Source organism: Tauraco erythrolophus, chromosome Z (genome assembly GCF_009769465.1).
Source record: "Tauraco erythrolophus isolate bTauEry1 chromosome Z, bTauEry1.pri, whole genome shotgun sequence".
NCBI lineage: Eukaryota > Metazoa > Chordata > Aves > Musophagiformes > Musophagidae > Tauraco > Tauraco erythrolophus.
The window spans coordinates 41,709,897-41,731,875 of record NC_141496.1 but is presented as its reverse complement, the minus strand read 5'-3'; the positions used below and the strand labels follow the sequence as shown (position 1 = coordinate 41,731,875).

The following is a 21,979-nucleotide window of genomic DNA, read 5'->3' as shown; positions in this document are numbered from 1 at the left end:
GTGATAGAAGAGTCAGCTACAGTTCTTAATCCTAAATCTTGAAACATGGTGATTTCTTGCAGTCATTAAAACTCAAGATTCCTGGTTGTTTTCTAGCTCCTTTGGCAAGTTTAGCAAATAATTCTTTTACATTATTGAGGGGTAGAGCTTTCATCATTTTTGTCACCTCCTAAGATACACTTGAGTAAATTAGGAAACACTTTGCGAAATAAGGAAGAAAACAACCTAGTTGCACTTGGAATAGTTAAACACAGGGCCTAATTTAGTTTACACAGTCAGTATGAATGGCAATAATCACCAAAAGGCTGAGTTTGGCAGTGTGATTCCTTTTAAGGAACCGGGAGAAAAGATTGACTTTTCAGGCTGCTGTGACAACATGATCTGATTTGAACAGATTGAACCTCTCAGTTCTTTATGGCATTGGTTTCTTTCAGCTTTGCATTCACAGTTTGCTATACATAGGTGGGACGAGGTGAGATTAACTGTTTCCTAACTGACCATAGCTGTGGAGAATATTTTAAATACTTCGAGGACCATTTTCTAACCCAGATCATTGTAACTAAAACAGGTTCAGGAGCTATTGCATGAACAGGCATGCTAGCAGATCTGATCAGGCGGTGTCCTTTTCTGGGTGATGACCCTTTCACTTAACTCCCCATGGGGGAGAACAGGATATGTGAATTACCAAAGCTCCAGGTAAAGCTATAGAATGTATAGTACATATGATAAATCAGTAGGAAGTAGTGTAGCTCAGGGATTTTTATTTTCTGGGATGTACCGTTGAACAAGAAGCACTTAGGGGCTTTTGGAATCGATGCTGCGTAGCTGCATTAGCCAAAGTGGATCAGGCAGGTGTCGGAATAACAGAATTTGCTTTCGAGGGATATAAGGGAAATAGCTCACGGGGACAGATCTCTGTAGCCATGTTCATTTACTGAGTGAAAGGTGCCATTTGACAGCCTAGGGGTTTTTGTAGTATTCTTATCAAACACTAGTTTTAGGCTTAGTATAGATTTCATTTCAAGATGTTGCTGGTCATTCAGAAGCAGCGATACTTCCTAGCTGTACGTTTACTTCTAGAAGATTTAAAGACAAGAGTATCTCCTTGTCCTTTTCTTCCACAATTTATAGACTGCAATGGACCCCTGGATTTGTTTCAGCTCCTTGTTGCAGGCAATTACATTTATTGATTTTTGTCTTTCAGTTGGTTAGGCCTTTTCGTGTCCACACTGGCAAACTTTTCTGTTATTTAGAAACCTTCTTCCCACTTAACAATTCCCACCTGATGTATTAGAATTTGTTAAAACTGGTTAAACTGTTAAGTAAAAAACCATTATCAGTAATTCCCAGACATCGTGGAAAAAGTATCACTGAGAAATATATGTGGATCTGAATGAACAGCGATATTCAGATAAAATAAAAAGAAGACATGATCTGAACTAGCAGAAAAATTAATTAAGGTAACAAGACGTGGAAAACTAGATTAAACAAAATGCTAGAAATGGATTCCACGAAGCATTCTTGCAGTGACAGAAGGGTTGGACTATACGGTGAATTTTGATTATTCTGCATGGATTGCCCTATATATGTGAATTTCTCTATGTATTCTTTCTTGTCCGTGGATCTCAGTTTCCTGTGAAGTCATTTATGTTGTTTAAGTCGGTCTGGTCTGACGTGCATGTAAGTAAATTCGTTTGAATTTGTTTCTGTGTTTTCATGTCAGTCTTTAAACAAATGCTCTCCTTCTAAAATAAGATGTGTTAACCGTGGGGCTGGCAAGAAGATGATAAAGGTGAGATGAAAACCAGTTATTCTCTTGGAAATGGGGCTCTGTGGCAGCTCTATGTTATTCTAGTTGTTGGTGTCGTGTTTGTGTTGTTTTTTTTTTAAACTGTCAGTGATCTATCCCTTGTACTTAAAACTTTGTTTAGGAGCTTTATGTTGTGCCACCTCTTTGTGGAATTTATTTTCTCTATCAGTGTTGCTTCATGTCTGTTGATATCTTTAGCTAGGTTTTTAGACTCGATTGTCCTTGTTATATGAAAAATCTGATTGGCTTTAATGGAGTTAGGTATTGTTCAGCATGTCCTAGCAACTAAACGAGTAATAAAACGTTTCAGATTTACTGTAAGCATAGTTCAAGCTTTGTATTTTTCTGTGAATTTGATTAAACTTCCAAATAGATAAAATAACATGTTGCAGAAGAGAATGGACGTCGTTAGTCCTGCACAACTACTCAATAATATCTTGCAGTAACGTGTGAGTATACTGATGAAAGCAAAACAGAAGCTGATTTTCTGAGGGTTGTATTGTATTGTATTGTTTAAATGTGCTGTGGAATCGAAGAAAATGCCCCCAAAGACACATTTTTCAAAAGCAGTTCCTCCCCATCATCTTCAGCATTCACTGAAGATGAATTGTTTTAGAAGAATTATTCAGTTTTGGCCTCCTCTGACTGAAAAAAAAACACCAGTCTTTTTCTTCAGTTAAAACCTTCAAAGTAAAGCCTTTTATGCTTTATTTATCCGCCAGCTGTCTGTGGTTAGGCCTTTTGCCAATGTTACTACAGATATATTTCTGCACTGTACATGAAAGCCTATATCATGTGAGTCCAAGCACTGTAAAACTTTCACTTGTAATTTTTGTTGCACGTGGTTTGGATTCCGAAGAATTTGATTCCAGCACCTGGTGCATGCTGTCTTTCAGAACAGCGGTGTTTGTGCATCTGCCCCAGGAAGCTGTATTTTAACCTTCCAAGTTGCCTGGTGCAGAATTGGGTTCACATAAACCTCCGCTTCTCCAGCCCACCATCAGCAATTTGTTACTGGTGATAAAGAAGGTAGAGGTAGTTAATTACATAGAAAGTGTAACTCATTTATAATACCTGGTGATGAAATGGCCCTGTCCTTCCTTTTCTTTAAGAAATGACAGTATTGAGGAATTAAAAATGTTTGGGGTTGGTTTGGTTTTAATAGGTTAAGGAGAGCCTGTTAATTGGAATTGCATTTTACATAATATCCAAGAGTCAGGGGAGCTTTTCCATAGGTTTCAATGTTCTCCTAAAATTTGACTTTATTTTTTTTTCTATTCTCAGTATTTTAATAAGGGTAAAATTACTAATATAAGAAGAGATATTAGGAAGTGTTCTAACAACTTTTTGAAGAAACATTTTTTCCATAAGCTTTATTTTATTTAGAGACCTTTTTCTACCACAAAAGTATTTGATTTCTTAAGATTTTAATTGAAAACAATTTTTTTGTTGTTGTGTTTTGATGCTCATAGACATTTATTCTTTAGTTTGTTCATATTTTGCTGTGGGAATATCTGTTTGCCTATGCAGTGGGATTCACTGGTGCCTAGGATAATCTTCTGTGTATTAACTTGTATTTACTGTCAGTTTTACTGAGAGTTGTATCTATAAATCTTGTATCTAACCTATGTGCAAAAGTAAGGTGCCAGGGTGTTGTATTAATCTTTAGTTCTTTGCCTGTCTTGTAGAGCTTTGTCCTGGTTTCAGCTGTGGCAGAGTTACTTCTTCCTTTCAGCAGTGAGAAGAGCTCAGTGTTTTGATTTCGAAGAAAAACGCTGACAGCGCATTGGTGTTTATAGTTGGCACTGAAGCCTCAAGGACTTTTCAGTTACCGTGTTCTTGCCAGTGTGCAGGAGCACAGCAGGATAGGGAGGGGAGCATGGCTGGGACAAAGGGTTCACAACTCCCCTTAGGATTTGAACTTAGGCTGAGGATTGAGGGCCAAACTTGGCCAGTGAAGTATTCCATATTCTGCAGCATCATGTCCAGTGTAAAGATGAGGGTTACCCAGAAAGAAGAGCCTTTTTGCTCTTCCAGGGACTCTTAGCCTCAGTCTCTCGGAGTGCTATATCTCTCTCTTTTGCCCTCTCTCTTTTCGAGCCTCTTGCTCGTCCGGGATTGCGGTGTCGGGACTTACCTGTTTCCGGATTGTTAGTCCGAGATGGGACGGCCCTTGGTTAAGGCGTGGTGAGCAATTACACTGTGCATCACTTGTTTGTATATATTATTACCATTATCCATCTATAAATTCATATATTAGCAGTAGCAGTATTAAATTGTTCTTCTCTCAACCCATGTCTCTCTTTCTCTTTTCCCCTTGAATTCTCTTCCCCATTCCCTGGGAGTCGGGGAGGGTGAGCGAACGGCTGGTTGGCCTTTAGTTGCTGGCTGGGCTAAACCACGGCAGGCTTTGATGGATGGGTTTTGGAGTGTGTTTTTGCAGTGAAGTAAGATGTTACCACCGTCTTCTCCTGTAAGATATGTCACCGTATTACCACACCGATGATGAAGTCAGGTCACAAGGACTGCGCTAAGCATTTAAACTTAAGAAGTGAGGAGCCTCATCCTATTGTATGAGGATCTTGGCGATTTGGCCATGTAAATGTTTAGTTGCAAATTTCTTGCCCTTTAACTGAACTTTATTCATTTTAATAAGAAAAATGCATGCCCATGGCTGAAGCTACCCACCTCCCGAAGAAGACTCTGACGCACCGAGCGTGCGCAGTGATTCTCTGGAGGATTATACCTTTAATTGCAGAGGAAGAAAACTTGTACCCATCAGCAGAGGTTTAAGTAGAATGATTACCAGTGGAAATGTTGTCACTTATGCATATGTAATTATGTGTGTATAAATAGTATCATTTTAAGCACCTAGGTGTGCTAGCTTTGTGATTTTACCACCCAGCACCCATCTCTGCACAGATACACAGTCAACAAACATCTTGACTCTGCAGATTTGCTTTTTGCACACCAGGTAGAAGAACCCTAGTTTTTGGGACACCACTTGTAGCTGCTATTACTTCCGATGTCTTTTTACTGCCAGTTACTGTAATTATCACCCTTGTAGTAGCACGGTTGAAGAAAATACTCACTCCACACTGCAGTTACTCCAGCTGGCGCTGGGGCATTAAGGTCTGTGTTCGCTTACACCGGAGCAGTAACTTCTGGCAGATCAGTGCAACAAGCAGCTGGGGATAACATCTTAGCCTGCCACAGCAGAGCTTATTCATTAAACCTCATAATCAAGAAGCATTATTTTTGATTGTACTTCCGGTAAAATTCAACGTGTTGTACTCTATCATCTTCTGCATTTTGAACGTCTGAATTTTCAGGGCAATTGTATGTTGCTTTTTAATATCATTATACTTTGGCTTGGTTGCCTTGAGTTTTTCAGTGACCTTTCTGTCATTTTAGCTGGTGCTTTCACTGCCTAATTGTGATTCCTCTCATTGCTGTAGCAGAAAAAAATTGCGTATGCAGATTCATGATCTCGGTGGGGATCTGTCCAAGCAGAATTAAAATGTATTTTAAAATTGTGGTTTTAAAATGTACGTACAGGTTAAGCGTATAGTTTAAAACAGACTAGCTTTTCAGAGAGAAGGCTGTTACTCATGCCATCTGTGGCAGCTCGTGAAAGTGTTCAAAATTGCTAGCTGATGCCCTCAGGAGAGAAATACAGGAATTAATTACAGTTCATCAGCGTGCATCTGCATTTCAGAAATTTGGGAATAAACAGGACTGTATGCAATTCTAAAAAAATATCTTCACTATTCAGTTTAAGATCTTAGCATGTTTTTTAAATGGCTGGACAGAATTCACTTGTTTGCCTGCTTGGGACAAAAGCTCTGAATTAACATTAGATCTACAGTGTGGTGCCAGCACAGGAGGTGCCATCTTGATGGTTCAACATAAAATAGTGGGTTTGACTTCATGTTGATAACAGAGTCCTCCGGTGCTTCCTTAATTGTTGATCTGTTAATACCTTGGCTTCCTCAATCTCAGTTTAGATGAGCAGTATGGCTGAGGCAAGCCCTGCTTGGAGATGGAGGTTGGACGAGACCTCCAGAGTTTCCTTTCAGACTAGACTTTTTTCATGACTTACTGACATGTTTCACCTGCTATGTAGTAAATACTGCCATAGAGGATTAACACAGATGCAAAAGGAGTTTTCAGTATTTCTTCTGTAATTCCTGTACTTTGGTTATTACAAACTGACTTTCATCTTTGTTGAGCTTTAACAGATAACTCGCAAGGAATTTGTTTGAGTAAAGAATTTGTACAACTTAACTGAACTGCTGCTATCACAAGAGTGCCTTGGTCCCTTAGCGAAGTCCTTGGGTTCTGTTGCCCATTCCATACCAGTAAAAAGAAGCAGGCTTATGTTTCAGTTGTGTGAAATGCTAAAGCCAAGGACATTCTAGCGAGGTGTCCACTTGCTTTCAACCAGCTACACGCATCATCGGCCAACAAGATGCCTGTCTCAGATGACACGTCTCCTTTGAAGACCAGGAATTATATATCTATTTTATATATTTGTAAAATATTATATTATGTATATTTTTTTTAAAAAAAAGTTTAACTTGTGTAAAGGAGTAAAAGACCTATTGTCTTTATAAAAGGATTAATAGCTAGGTATTTTATCAGAACAATTAGTCATAAAAATTGGAATTTTATCCCTTTCACTCTGAAAGAAACCACCCCAGCGTTTTCTTAAGATGTATGCTTATCAAACCTGATCTCCTTGAAGGTATCACAGAGCCAGTAGTACTTTAATGTGAAAATGTGTGGCTGGGAAATTGGGAAATACAGGGAAACGTTTTACAACAGGCATTTTTCCCTCTAATTGTGGATTTCAACATTCATTTTTTTTTAAAAAAAAAGCTTGTCCCTTTTGTTAATACAGTGTGAAAGTTTTTAGCAGTATCATGGAATCATAGAATGGTCAGGGTTGAAAGGGACCTCAAAGATCATCTAGTTCCAACCCCCCTGCCAAGCATCATTACAATCAGGTAGTGCAGTGAGTATGTACATATCATAAAGATTTTGTGACCCTTTAATCCACTATTAAAAATTCACTAATTGCTTAATCTGCTCAGTCTGTAATTGCCTCCTCAGTAGCATTTTCATATTTTTGATTTAGGGGAAGCCGGTGCTGCTGGTGTTGAGTGCTTTTGTCCACAAGAAATCATCCCAGAAACCCTGTTTATGAAAGCAATATCTGGAATTGAGGGGTGAGGATTCACATTAAGTGGTGGAAGAAAACCCGGTCTTGTCTGAGCAATGTGATCCAACAAGAAGGCTCCTGAAGCCTGTCTTTCTAGAAAAGCTTGATTTCTCCTGCTCAGAATAATAGGAGGCATGTTCTCCAGGACTTCTCTATAACTTGATAACAAAAAGTGAGATGGAGAAAGAAGCTTTTTCTTTCCTGTCACTGACTTAATGTCTTCTGCAGCAGCAGGACTCAGACTAGTAGTTAACAGAGAATCAGAGCTGTAGTGATTTGCTCCTAAATTTCTTTTCTGGATAATACTGCTGAGGTTTGAAATAAAGCTGATTTGTCCCAAACTGGAATCCTTATCCATAGGAATGCCACTGGAGTTATGTTTATCTTCATGATACGGAGTCTGAGAGTTTATCTCATTGTATGATAATTTCCTTGATCCGATCTGATCAAAGGTTTTCAATAAATGAGCAGTGTCTTTTATGTCAATACTTTGGTGCCTGGTGATGAACCTCTTTGATGAGGCAAGGCCATTGATTTTAAAAGAGAGCTCTTCTTCTGGAGTGATACCCTGAAGTTCTTGTAAAGAGGCAATTTTATTCTGGTGAAACAGTGACAGAGAGCTCCTTATCCAATGCTCAGACAGTAGCAGCTGCACTTGTGCCGGCTCGGACCCTACTTTTGTTGAGCTGGATTTTCTCGTTGGTGAAACCATTTGAGAGGAGTTGTCCACGTTTCTTGGATGATCCAGCTCTTTAAAGCTGAAGAGTGCTTTTTCAGTTTTATTTGGACTTCAAAGTGGGGATCGAGATGTTTTCAGTTCTATTTCCGACTGGGAAGTGCAAGCAATTGGAGAACAGCATTCGTCCAGGTCTGCAGGAGGCACGTTTAAGTGCTGCTTTGTTTTCTGCTTTCCCGAGGGGTGCTTGTCCATTGTGATGATGATGACTTCTTTCCCTCGAGCCCCACAGGCACTAAGAAGAACTTTCAGGGTCTCTTTGTCTTCAGAGTTTATTGCATGCACAAGTGCAGAGTAACTGGAGTGATCTTCCGGCCTTGGGTCAGCTCCACCTTTCAGGAGCAGAAATACCACTTCAGGGCCTGCTTTTTCCAGACAAGTGTGCATCAAAGCTGTCTTTCCAGATTTGTCCTGTGTGTTCGGGTCAGCCTTGTTTTCCTTGTTTAACCGTCTTTGCCTTGTTGACGCTCTGGGAGTCCATATGTTTTGTCCTACAAGTAATCATAGAATCATAGAATGGTTAGGGCTGGAAGGGACCTTCAAAGGTCATCTAGTCCATTAATTTAATTAATCATTAAAGGGGTTTCACCTCTGTCATTGCACCACCCTCTCGTAACAGCCTGGTGAGGAGAAGGTGGCTCTGACAGAGGGCTCTTATCAGAGAATTCCCCTCCGCTGGCAGCTCCACTGTTTCGGTCATCGCATTTGTCTCACACCTTCCTAGTGGCTGGAAAGAACAACGGGTTTTCAGAGAAAGCAAAGGGCCCCACCCTAAGAAAGAAAGAAAGAAAGAAGTTGATTTAATTGTATGAATTGCTCTTGTAAATACCCCAGTGCTTTGTGAAAAGAGTACGAAGGGAAGGGGACATAACACACACACACGTATTCCCACCTGCTAGACGTCAAGAAATGCATTAAAAAATAAAATAATATTCAGATATAATTCTAACATTAATAGATGCTTAAAGTATGGCTGAAACTTTTTTTTCTGTCTTCCTGGACTGCTCCCCCTTTTGTCACACTCTGCCAAATAAGCTGCAAAAAAAGTTAACTCTCCACACTCTAATGGCTTTACACTGATGACACCGCTACAGTTGTACCACTCCTCATTTGCACCAGTGCAAGAAACAAGAACTGGATGAATCCTACAGCATTTGTTTCAGTGCCGTGAGACAGTGTGTCGTTCACTTTCTCTCATAAAGTGACAACGCTAAACATCTAGAAATTAATGAGAAAAAGAAAGCTCATGGATCTTATATAAGAAAAGCAAGCATAAACCAATGTTTTTTATCTAAAAAGAAACTGTTAAGTAGCTGGAAAATAAATATTAATGTCTTCTGTAAAAGTAATTACATTTGTGGAAGTACATTACCTTCCTTATGCTGCTTTGGAAACATAGTAGTCTGAGTGAAACATCATAAACGAAGTGATACACAGCCTGTTCCACTAATTGTGGGGAACAGTGGGCTGAGAGGAGTCCAAAACCTGGGCAGACAGTATCAGCTCTAAAACCAAAGAAAACCTAGATGTTTCACACACAAAAAAAATGAAGAGCTTAATGTGGTATAAATAATGAAAGGTCTTGTACAAATGTACAGCTGCATACATGCAAACAATACAATTAAGTTACTTTTATTTATGCCTTTCATGTGCTTGCTTACCCATGCGTAGGGAAAACCTTTATAGAAAAAACCCAAAAATGAATATTTAACAGTTGGCAGAGAAATATAATTCCAAGACAAGATTAGACATTGATATGAAAATTACGTTTGCTTATTTACTGAATATTTCTAGAGAAATAAAAATAATTAGTTTAACTGCAAATTAAATTAACAGAGATTCATTTTTATTTACCATTGAACGCACTAGTAATGTTCTGGTGAATAACTGAAAAGCAGTAGTTTCACTTTGAATTCCAAAACCAAAGGATGATATCAATCTAGTTTGTTCCATAAGTCCAACAAACAAAAAAAAAGTCAGTTGAAATACATGACATTTTTTATCAGAGATTCCCCGCCACCGTTTATTTCACTCCATAGCATCACGCTCTGCACCTACAGGTGCTTTTGCTAAGCAGTGACATTCAGTGCCTTACCAGTCACAATGAGAACAGATAGTCACAGGGCTTCATGCACACAATGTGTTAATGAAGTATTTAACTATTATTCAATATTCAATTGTTTGGTGACATGGTGTAGTAACGGTCATGCCTTGCATGTGTTTGGGTAAGATACCTCACAATATTTGGTATGTCAGGAAAAAAAAAAACACAAGAGGCAAACACATGAGATGAACCAGTTCACCTTCGGTAGCATTTATTTCTGGGCTTATGGCCCTCACAAAGACTGTTCATTATGTACGTACGGCTGCAGTCCTGTTCTGAGAAATGAAGAAGGACGAAAGAGGGCCAGAACTTCTCTGTCCATCCTCATGAGAGTAAACATCTCAATTCTCATCACTGGTGAGAACAGGGACATGGCTGTGGTACTATGATCTTCTTTTGACTGAATGGTTTGGGTTTTTTTTCCCCTCTGTCTTCATAAAATATTTTTTAAAAGTAATTGCATTGAAATTACTTTAAGGATTCATTCCATTATACTGAAAGTGCATGACTCCCTAGTGTCTATGTCAGCTTTCACTGATGCGCAAATCATTACTATGAAATGTGTATTTTTGACAAGTAATATTTTCAAGGCTATTAAAAAGTCTTTTTATAAAAGTATCCAAATAATTGTGCATATAGGTTTCCAGAAACAAACTAAAGAGATGTATCTTTTAGACAGCACACATGCTAGAATTCTGCTTGTATTCTCCCTCAGTTTTGACCAACCTGGAAGTCATTGGTGATTTTACATTTCTTTCATATTTATCTAAAGCTCTTCTGATACTTAATGGCTTGCTTTGCTTAAGTGATGGCATATAACACTTCTTACACAAGTCTTTTCATCTGTAGAAATACCTTTTATGGCCAAAAGAACATTAAATATTAAACAAGCACACAAAGAGAAGAATTCTAATCGAAGTCATGCAGCAGGTCAGTGCTAAAAATTAGATTGTTTTTCTGACATCCAATCTAATGCCTCCAATTGCTTAAATTCACTATCTACATAGACTTTATCAGGACTATTAATGTAAGTGAGGGTAGAGGAAGGCTAGTCTAAACCAATAGTTAACGTGTGGAGTGGATTGTGTAGCCAGAATGTTGTATGAACCTGGCTTGGAGAAAGCCCAAAATGCTTTTGTGCAGGCAGGTCAGCAGTTCCAGCATGCCTGAGATCTCACCAGGGCTTGTAGGTACTAATAAATTTCATTTCAGAAACCCAACTAATCATTCTATCCACAGGCTGGGACTGTCAGGTCTGCAGAGCAGCGTGCCTAACCCCTGAAAGGAGGAGCACAGGCACCAGTCCTGCTAAGGTCCAGCCACGTTATTTATAGGTTGATCTACACTTTGCACTGCAAAGCAAATGGTAGCAGCACGGGGGGAATGGAAAGTGGAGAAAAAACTACAAAGTGGGGAATCAAAATCCGCAAATACTTCAGAATCGGATACAATTATAAGGATGTGTTACAGGTTTGTAACTGGAACAATATAATGCAGAATACATTCCTGAATGCTAGATGAAGATAACCATGATGTCATCTGGAGAATCTGTTAAATACAGGAGAATGCGCTTAGGGTTGCATCGTCCTAAAATTGCCACTGTGGGAATAAAGTGTAGCTGTACTTTTGTAATACCCACGCTGCCACTGGCTCAGTGGAAGTGTATGTGCCACACCTGGACGGGGTGCAACTTGCTCAAAAAAAAACACAGCTAGCTATTTTGAAGAGCAAGATCACCATTCAACTTGATTCCCTAAGACAGTAATTTATTTGATAATTCATCACAGATTGATGCTAAACAGATTGGTATTGTAAAAGATTCCTAAATCTAACCGTGATGTCAGAACCACTACATGTGTTACTTAGATGTCAGGACTGACACAGCTGCTTTTCAGCTGTGGAGGTAAACTTGTGCCAAGATAGCAGTTTAAACAGTGAACTATGCAACGTAGTGTGTGACACTGAATCATGAGCTGGTCTTTCAGAGCATCCACAAAATTCTGGTGTTCTTATATAAATAATATTCCTGGAACACTCTTTCTGTCTAGGAAGAGCCTCATTCTATTTTCAAAAAGCAGTATTGTCCTGGAAAGTGCTCCGAGATGAAGCCGCAGGAAGTATCTCATAGTATGAAAATCAGTTTTTAAAGCTGAGGATGATTTGTCTCCAAGAAGTAGACAGCCGCTGTTGTGGATTTGTGCTAGGTCCTATCCTGAGGTCAGGCTGGCAAATTTAAAAGTGATAACCCAGAGTCCTATTCTGATACAGGTCCTGCTGCCGTAGTGGGAAAAGGTGCAAATACTCAAAATGTTTAGCAATTCTTCCTCCAACCCTAGCTTCTTCATTTGTAAACAGCATTTAATGACTAAGTGAAACTCTCACAGTGTTTTGTTACATCTAACAGTGGAAATAATCACAAAATTGGAGGGCTCATCAATGTTATAATGTATAAACAAATACAAACATAAGCAACATTTTTACTAAGTAATGGAGTGCTATCAATCAATGTTCTTGCAAGATATTCCTTGTTTTTCCAATGTGAAAGCCATATTTTCTGCCCTCTGTGCCTCAGCACTCAATTACGCAAACAAGCTTTCACAGTAGTATTTGGAGTCTAAAATCATTCCAGTAAGCCATCGATTCTCATCTCTGAAAAAAAAACGTGCTTATACACTTAAAAAGCGTAAGCCTTTAATTGTTTTTGTGACTTTTCATGTTAACCCTGTAAATCCTCTCAGTCAGTAGAACAAGAACTCTGATTTCCTCCACTGTTGTAAACACATTTAAATTTATCACACATGATAAATAGTTAAAAAATTAAAAGATTAATTAAAGATTAAAAAATTACCACTTTATCACAGCCAAAACTTCCCCACCTGCTCCCAAGGTTGCCAGATTCAAGTACAGTTTTGGCAACCTAGCCTGTAAAGTGCAGCTTTCCACAGTGAAGCGTCAGTCTCTTCAGCCTTGCTGGTTTCCAAGATTAATTGCAGGATGGCCAGGATCCGTACATTTCTCACCTGTCTTCTCACTTACCGTCTCCTGTATTTGTTCTTCTGAAGAAAGTTTGGAGAGGTCCAGCAAGCTCAGTAAGTACCTTTTCCCTGTCACAGCATTCATCATCCTTCTGAGTACTCTTTCTCGTTTGGAATGGTTTCTATGGTAAACAATTACTGCCAGAGAGTGGTTAGAGCACGGTGGAGAGCACTAGGAGAAGAAAGTCTTCCCAGGGGCAGTACCTTAAGGTCAATGTTGTTGCTCTCTCTCGTTCCACAGCATGCTGACCTGTAGCCTATCCGCTCTAAAGTTTTTACCTGAGGGAGATCTGGAAAAAAAAAAAAAAGGACAGGCAACTTCTCTACAGAGAAATTATAGAGACTACACTTTAAAAATAACAAACACAGGCAAGAAGAGTAAGCATTGTAAAGGCTTTTCCCTTAACAATTCACCGAGAAGGATGGGACCGGTGTTTGAACTGAGAAGAGCCTGACAGAATCGCTCTGCAAGACAAACATCCCACGTACAGACCTCCAGCCACCGACTCGAACCCTTCCGCAGCATCCTGGCCACCCTAACGTGCTAGAAAACCTTAAAAACAGGCGCCATCGCCTTCCTGCCGGGAAAGGCGGAGGCCAGGCGACACCGCAGCAGGCAGAGGTGTCAGGGGCAGGGCGAGGGGCGCGTTTTCACCCATCTCTCTCGGCAGCGTCTGCTCCTTCTGCATCGCGGCGCGCCGGCGGGGAAGGGACGCACCGGCAGCCCCGCGGGCAGCTCTCGGCGAAGGGAGCGGTCTGTCTGTCCGCCCGCACGGCGTTCCCGCGCCGAGCCGAGGCACATCCCCGCCACAACGCACGCCGGCAGCCTGGAAGTTCAGCTTGTGCCGTCCGCTCACCCGCTGCCCGCAACACCCCGCCACCGCCAGATCCGCCCGACAGGCAGCGGCGCGGCCGCGGGAGCGCGCAACCTGCGGCAGACGGCGAGGAGGCGCGGGCTCCCGGGAAGCCTCCGTCCCGCCCCGAGCAGCGCCCCGGGGAGGCGAGGAGCCGCCGCCGCCTCGGGCGCACCCGCGGGGTGCGGAGAGGGCTCCCCGCCGGGGCCGGGCGCAGGAGGTGCTGCCCCCCGCCCGGGCCACGATCGTCCCGCGGGGGCGCAGCGGGCAGCGCGACGGCACCTCCCGGCGGGGCGGGCGGCGGCGGCGGCGGACGGGCGGGAGCGGGGCGGCTGCCAGACCCGCTCCCCCTCGCTCCCACCCTCACATCGACCGTCACCCCTTCCCCCTCAAAGCGCGCATAACCGCCCCCACACCACTTCGCACCCTCTCAACCGCCACCGCTCTCCCAGCAAGATAGACCCCCTTTAAGTACTGGAAGGCTGCTATGAGATCATCCCGGAGCCTTCACTTCTCCAGGCTGAATATACATGATTCCGTCTGAAAGGAAACCATAATTTGAGGAAGGATGCTGAGACTCAGTGCTCTTGTAATAAGTAATATATTAGAATTTGCCAATCAAATAGAAACCACCATCTCTCAGGAACTAGCTAAGATATATATTAGTTATTGTTTAAATATTAAATACTAACCAATTGTCGTTTAAATACTAACTGTTACATCAACTGTTGTATGGATTATTGCTGTAAAATGTTAGAAGTTGTAAAGTGCTAGTCCCTGCTGTAAAATACTAGCTGCCCAGGAGGAGGCTGGTGAGAAAAGAAAAGACAGATAAGATGGACTCCGGCAAGGCTGTGACTCACGTCTCACACCTCTGCAGGGAGGAAGGGATGCACAGAAACTCGCCCATGTAGGAAAGATTAGGACTAATAAAAACTAACATTTGTCTTCAGATAGTGACAGGTAACGCGATCAGATGTCCACTCAAGGACAGACCAGGCTGGAACCAGTTTGGCTCTGCAAGCTCAGCCAAATCAGGGATTCTAGGGAAGAGGTGAAAAGTGCACAGTGAGGAAGACCTCCGGCCTTCATCCTAAAGACCCCTGCCCACGACCACCAGAAGGCGTGTCAAGGAGGGGCCTGAGGCGAATCCTGAGGCGGGGACTATGGAAATGATTTCCTGGGAGAGACTGACGTTGGGGGGGGGGTCGCTATGAGTGTGTTTGTATAAATACAAGAAAACTGCCACGGTGGGTGCGCGTCTTGGTGGAGCGGAGGCTCCCGGCGCACCCAGTGCTGTTTTGCTTGCTTGCCCTGAATAAATTTTAACTATTAATTTTACAGTTATTGGCTGTTGAGAATCATTTTCTCGCCAAACTATTGAAATTAACCTATAACACTCTGAAGAAATCAGTTTTGACTGACTGAAATAGCAATATACACAAAAGTACTTAGTGAATAAAGAACTCCAGAAGAATGGATTGCCTTTTTCTATGACTAATGACTGAACAAATATGAGAAAAATTTAATTTAAAATTAATTAGGAAATTAATTATTTGTAAGCTTAGTCATGTAAAATTGATGAGATTTTCCACCTAGGGCTCTTCATGGGAACAGATCTAAGTTTTAACATTTCTGAAGAAAACTAACAAGATGAAGTATAGTGATTCAAACTCCCTTCTTGCACTTGTGAAAACGAAGGTCTCTTTCAAGTTGGTTTCACAAGAAATAGTTTTCAGGAGCTTTTTTTGCTGTGTTTAATAACCTACTGATACAGCATTGAAAAGTCGAAAAGGTTCTAAAGTGCTCCTTAGTGCAACTGCACAAGCTTCAGTGGAATTTAGCGGTTGAGTTGCCCAATCTATTTTAAGCTATTTACTCTTACGTGAGAGGTGTATTTAATATTTTTCTATTTTGTATTTTCTGTTTTTAATTACTACAAGAATGGGAATGAGATGTAGTAACCCAGTGAGACGTTCTGCTCAAGTTTAGAGCAGGCATCCTCCAAGCACGTGTTCTGGGGTCTGCGAGGTGTGCTCCTCTGTGGAGCGTGTCCACAGACAGCTCATGTCAAGTTGTTCCAGGTTTTAAAGCTGCTCACCTAGGTCTAGCTCAAGTGAGTGATGACATTACTGCTTCTGCTTGCTCACCACTCTCCAGCACTGGGTATTACAGGTCCCAGAGCTGTATCAGTGGGAAGAATCACTTGAGTTTTCCCTTTCAGGCAAACCCACTTTTTTCAGCTGAGATTCCTCTTCACCGATATTTAAATGAACCTATCTGGCTCTGCTGGAAGTGCATTAGGCATAATCCCTCCAGCCAGCTGAGAGGTGGAGCAGGAATCTCCAACAAAGGATTGGTAATTCATCAATTAGTACAGCTGTCTGAAACGAGCATGAGTGTTCCCAGCAGGGTTTTGTGTGGAAAACTGTGAGTTCAGAGGAAGGATGAACATTAAAAGCATGTTACTTCTACAGAGCAAGCACTCTGTTTTCATGCATATGTCCTTCTCAATTCAATCAATGATGCAATTTATAGCCAAAGTGACTTCTATATAATGGCTTGTTTATTGAAACAGATTCTGCTTGGTATTAGGAGCCCATTAACCTGAACTGCTGAAGGAAAAGACAGTGATTTAGGCTTCAGTGAGTAATAGTGTACTGTCCGTTTCCTGTCCTCTCAAGTTCTGAATTTACTTTTTTTTTTTCTGTCTGTTTTTTCATAGCAAACATCATTTAGCAAAATATTTATCTCATACCTAAAGCTTTCTTTAACCAGGCAAATACATGGCCCAATTTCAGGAAAAACACTTACTATCACTTAATCAGTCATAAGGACTTTCTTAAGAGCACTCTATTTGAAATACTTGCTTTTCTTGATCAGAACGTTTATCTGAATTTCTGTAAATTTCCGATCCGACAGGACTGCTGAAGAGACAAGACAAAGAACTGAGAGTACCACAGCTTAAGGACTGAAGGTGATACACAAACGCTGAGGCCAAGACCATTAAAAGATATGAGCAAAACAAGACTTACATGGTGAGAGAATCTACTTTATTAAATCACCCAGTTCAACTGGAAATAAACAGGCAACTTCTGGCACATAAGCCCTTGTTCAAGTCAAGTCTTGAGAATGTAACCAGAAAAGGACTCTGAGAGCGTGTCTGTTCTTTTTCCAATCACGTCAATTAATCTAATAAAAGACTTCTTGTACAGATTTTGCTTTGATGTTACGCAAAAGGAGACGGAATGATCTGCAGACAGAAAACAGAGGAGAGAACAAACCAGGATCACCCCAGAGCCAGCAGAAAGCATGTCGTAGTAATGGAAGACCAAGAAAAATCGGCAGCTTTCCCGTATGCGATCTCAGAAGTGTATGCTGTGGACCAAGAGAAGCAGGAGATCATCAGCCTAGGCACAATGCTTGGGCTCCTGGATGCTCTGGGATGGGACTCCTGCTTTCAGATGTAGTGCAGACACTTCACGATAGGAATTGTAGCTGAGGATTTCAGCATAGCTGACAAAGGCAGCCACACAGACATCCAGATCCTGAACATCCTTCACTAATGAAATTCTTTGTCTAGCATCTTACAATTGTTAACTCTCCAGCAGTTCGAAAGCGTTTCCTTAGTAATTATAGTCACAGGGCAAACTAACAGAAGAAGCCATGTCATGCTTTCAGGAAACATCAATTTCCTCTTCTCACCTCTCTTTCTCCATTTCCACTCTTGTTCCAGCACCTGTCTCTTCAGAAGATATTTGTGATTTTTTAGATCAGTCTGCGCTGACTTGGTAGGCTTCATTCCTACGGCCCTCCTGGTCAAGCAGAGACAGTTAATGCACAACTGAATAATGAGGGAAGTATCTCCTAGCTTCATGTTTAACCAAGCTTTGTTACCTCATCACCTCATTTTCTGCACTGATTAATAAACAATCCTTCCCACAGCTCCTCCCCTCTCCAAACCAGCTGCTGCCTGCTCATATCTTCCTCTTCTGTTAGCATAGCTTTTAAACTGCTTGGAATTATTTTGGGTTTGGGTATAAGCCTTTGGCAAATTAGCTGTAGTCTAATGAAGACAACATGGTTGTCTGGCCCCAATTAAGATCTCATGTCGAGTGCTCCTGATGTTCTCCTTAGAAAACATGCATAAGCTAATCACTGTCATTTTCCCTTTCCTGTTTTCCCCTGGTGTTCTGTTTATATACTAATAATATTCCGTTTGCTAAATCAGGAATCTTGTATTATTTAGTGTGTACCTTTCTTCATGGATCGCTCTCCATGACAGAGATTTGTTACTGGAATGTTCCCTAGTCTGTCCTTGAATAGACTGTGGCTATAATGCTACTAGTGAGCTACTGAAAACATCAGCTTTCTACTGCCAGATGGAAATTTCTGTCCACTGTCAGGTAAGAGAGAGAATCAGTAACAGAAAAGCAACAGAAATATTAATGGCTTGTCTTTACCTCTTATACAGAACTCCTGGTTTTAGCCATCTTGTTAAAACTACTATAATCCTTAAAAATGATTTTTTTTTTTAATCTGTTTAGAACACTTTGTTCCTGGGAAAGCATTAATGAGGGGGATTAAATTATATCTGTACTATACTGTTCTTGGTGATTGGTAATAATATTGTCACTCATGATGCTGTTCATTGCACTTAGCTGCATGGAACTGGGGAAAAACATGACATTTCTCCCGTACTAGACATAATGAGAATCTATGGCTTTTCACAGAATACTACATCAGCGAGGTATGGGAGTAAACAAAACATGGGAAAGTAGTATTTGGAACAAAGGATTTTTTTCGTCAAGTCATAGTAGAAAATATTTATTACTATTTATAATATTTTATACTATTATTTTCCCTTGGGAAATATAAACGAGGAGGTAAAGGACGCAATGCCCAACTTCAGTGAATAGCAAACACTGATTTTGTACCTGTTGCTTTTTCAACCGACCTGTCACTCAGCGAAGCGTTACTTTTGAAAGGCTCCATGCAAATTCCAGCTGTTAACTCTGGCCTTTAGAAGAAGAGTGCAACCATTTTTCTTCTCTTGGTTTTTGGATGAACAATCTGAGGTATCTTTAAAACGGTACAGATTTGAAAAAATGTGCAAAGTAACCACCCTCTGGAAATAATACACCTGTCAGTAAGCGAACTTTGTATGTGCTTCCTGAACACATGGACTCACACCCTATCCATCTTCTTGAAACAGCAAGCATCTAACCTTGCAGTGGTTGGCATTTTTGTTACTTAGGACGATGACACTTCTTTTGGACTTAACTTCATTGAAATCAAATGTGCTTTTCTAATTCTTGATTGGAACATGTGTGGCACACTGAAAAGCTCTGATGCAAAAGGTGCTGTCCAAATGCAGTGCTTTTATTATAACAAAACCCCCCAAACCACCAAAAATACATCTTTTTGGCAGAGTGGCACATACTGAAGAAACTGCATCATTAATATGTTCTAAAAAGTTTTAAGCAGGAAACTGCTATTTCCAGTTCTCATTTGCATGAATCATAAATTGACCTAATTTGTTGCAGAATTTGATAAACGAACATAGTTAAATCTGGAGAGGACTAAGTCAGTCCACAAAGAGTCAGATTAACTATTTATGTTCCCAGTAGGCTTGTTTGCATCCAAGTTAAAGTTCTTTGCAACCAAAGTGGTTCTACAAAACATTTTGGCTTCAGTGAACTGTTATCTGCTGCACTGTACGCTTAGGCAGAAATTTCCTAATATGTAAGCTAACGCTGCGGGAAGTCTTTGCTTCCACTGCTAATTCATGCCAGTTGCTACAAACACAGCACTTTGCAGACTAGCTGTGCAGAGCTTTCAACAGTGACCTGTTTTTTGATACTAACTGGTACATATTAAGTGCTTCTGGGAAGTTATTTTCTCTTGTCAGGGTCACTGTGACTTACATTTTTATTAAAAAATAACATCCCTCTGGTAACAGTCTTTTTCCTTCCCTTTCACAATGTGTTGGCAAATTAAAACTCAGGAGATGTTTTGCTGTACTACACAAGCACATGACTTTGTTTTAATCTCTACTGACCGATGTAAAGTTGGCACACATGGAGCGAGAAGATCAACACAGGAAAGTACGTACATTTTTAAGAATGCAAAAGGAACACAGAGAAAATTAAGACAACCCAGAACAGATGCTGAAAAATCTTTTTAATCAGTTAAATGTCGTAAATTGGCATGGAAAATCCAAGTGGTGTTGACAGCTGATATTCTAAGTGTTTTTCTCTTACCAAAGAGGTTTGGTTCTTCAAAAGCAAGCAAAATCAAGGTTTAATCTTCTTGGACATGTGGGCGCTGTTGCACTCCCCTGCACAGTCACAACAGGTGTAAAGCCTGCCAAAGGCCAGTGCCGCCCTCCCTGACGCTAGAACTGGGCCTCAGTGTGACACTACGGGACGAGCATTAGTACTCAAATCTCCCACAATACTGCTTCACAAGATGATGTGAAGCACCACTAAAATGATGCTTGGGGGAACAGTCAGCAGAGTTTTGAGGGTTGTTTTTTTTTCCACTCTTCTGTTCTCAGAATGATCTGCAATGAAAGGGAGGCAGGGATCCCTCCCTGTATACTCTCTGCAGCACAAGGAACCATGGACAGGCATGGTACATCCCAGCTCCTCTCTAAGGCACTTTGTATACGGAGTCCTCTGCTGCCTGACAAACTCCCCACAGTCAGAACATAGCAACGGACCAGTATTACTGACCATGTTGTGATAATACTGGCAATAAGAAACTCTGGTCAACACTTGGCATTGTAAGCCATTAGAATCACAGTGTTACTTACAGTACTAGTCTATTGCTTGCTCCTTTTACAGAATAGTAATATAAAACATGATTATACAAGCTGTATTTAATGAAAGAGGAAACAGGACTCCACTATCTGCTTATAACCCATATTTGTATGCCACATACAATGTTCAAAATCATACTGACAAATTAACACTCCGCATCTGCACTGGTAACATTCAGAAGGGACATAAGAACACAGATTCTGCTAAGAAAGCAATGTTTGTATTCCTACACTGCAAAGTGGGCAGGGTCAAACTGATAAGGCATTTTTTTATAAGAGCAGCAAGCTTTTGCATGGATGTGAAGTTAACAGAAACGTTAAAGCTTCTTTATCAGATTAATTTGTAAGTCAGTGTTTTCAGCCAAGAGGCCTGAAGTAGGCTGTGTACCCAGGATAGTTAAGATGACGAAAGAGGACTTACATGAAAGGTCAGTGTATCCCTCAACTGCTGCCTGAGACTTCCAGACTCCATTTTTCTTGTTAAATTTGCTTACCTTTCCTCTACACCAGTATGTTAGAGCTACCTTTTTCATGCTGCTGACCACTCTCGTATTTCCACTGCAGGGTATATATTCAGAGTGCGGGGCGTGGTTTTTGGAATCATAGAATCATAGAATTTCTAGGTTGGAAAAGACCTTAGAGATCATCCAGTCCAACCGTCCCTAGTCCCCCATTAAACCATATCCCTAACCAGTACATCCACCCTTTTCTTAAACACATCCAGGGATGGAGACTCAACCACCTCCCTGGGCAGCCTGTTCCAGTGGCTGACAACCCTTCCAGAGAAGAAATTCTTTCTAACATCCAACCTGAACCTCCCCTGACTAAGCTTATACCCATTTCCTCTTGTCCTATCACCCATCACTAATGTAAAGAGCCCTTCCCCCACCTCCCCACCATCTTTTCTCAAGTACTTGTAGGCTGTAATCAGGTCTCCCCTCAGCCTCCTCTTCTCCAGGCTAAACAGCCCCAACTCCCTCAGCCGCTCCTCATAAGTTTTATTTTCCAGCCCCTTGAGCAGTTTAGTCGCCCTTCTTTGGACCCACTCCAGGAGCTCAATATCTCTCTTAAAGCGAGGGGCCCAAAACTGGACACAATATTCCAGGTGCGGCCTCACCAGTGCCGAGTACAGGGCCAGGATCACCTCCCTGTTCCTGCTGGTCACACTATTCTTGATACACGCCAGTATCCCATTGGCCTTCTTGGCCACCTGAGCACACTGCTGGCTCATATCAAGCCAGTAGTCGACCAACACCCCCAGGTCCTTCTCCGCCTGCTGAGGTATTGTACCATCAAGCAGCATTTTCTCTCAATAATTTAATATATATTTGCACTCAATAAGACTTCACGATTAAAAATGCCTGCCCTTACACAGAAGGACAGAAAGCCTCAT

General features: G+C 41.2%; 1 protein-coding gene across 1 annotated transcript; it reads right to left on the bottom strand.

Moving 5' to 3' along the window:
* Positions 1-6,874: 6,874 nt before the first annotated feature.
* ANKRD34B (ankyrin repeat domain 34B) lies at positions 6,875-8,470 on the bottom strand. The gene is given in 5 exon segments (XM_009991684.2): positions 6,875-6,945; positions 6,948-8,209; positions 8,211-8,275; positions 8,346-8,371; positions 8,374-8,470. Coding segments are annotated over 5 exon segments (1,521 nt in total).
* Positions 8,471-21,979: the final 13,509 nt, after the last annotated feature.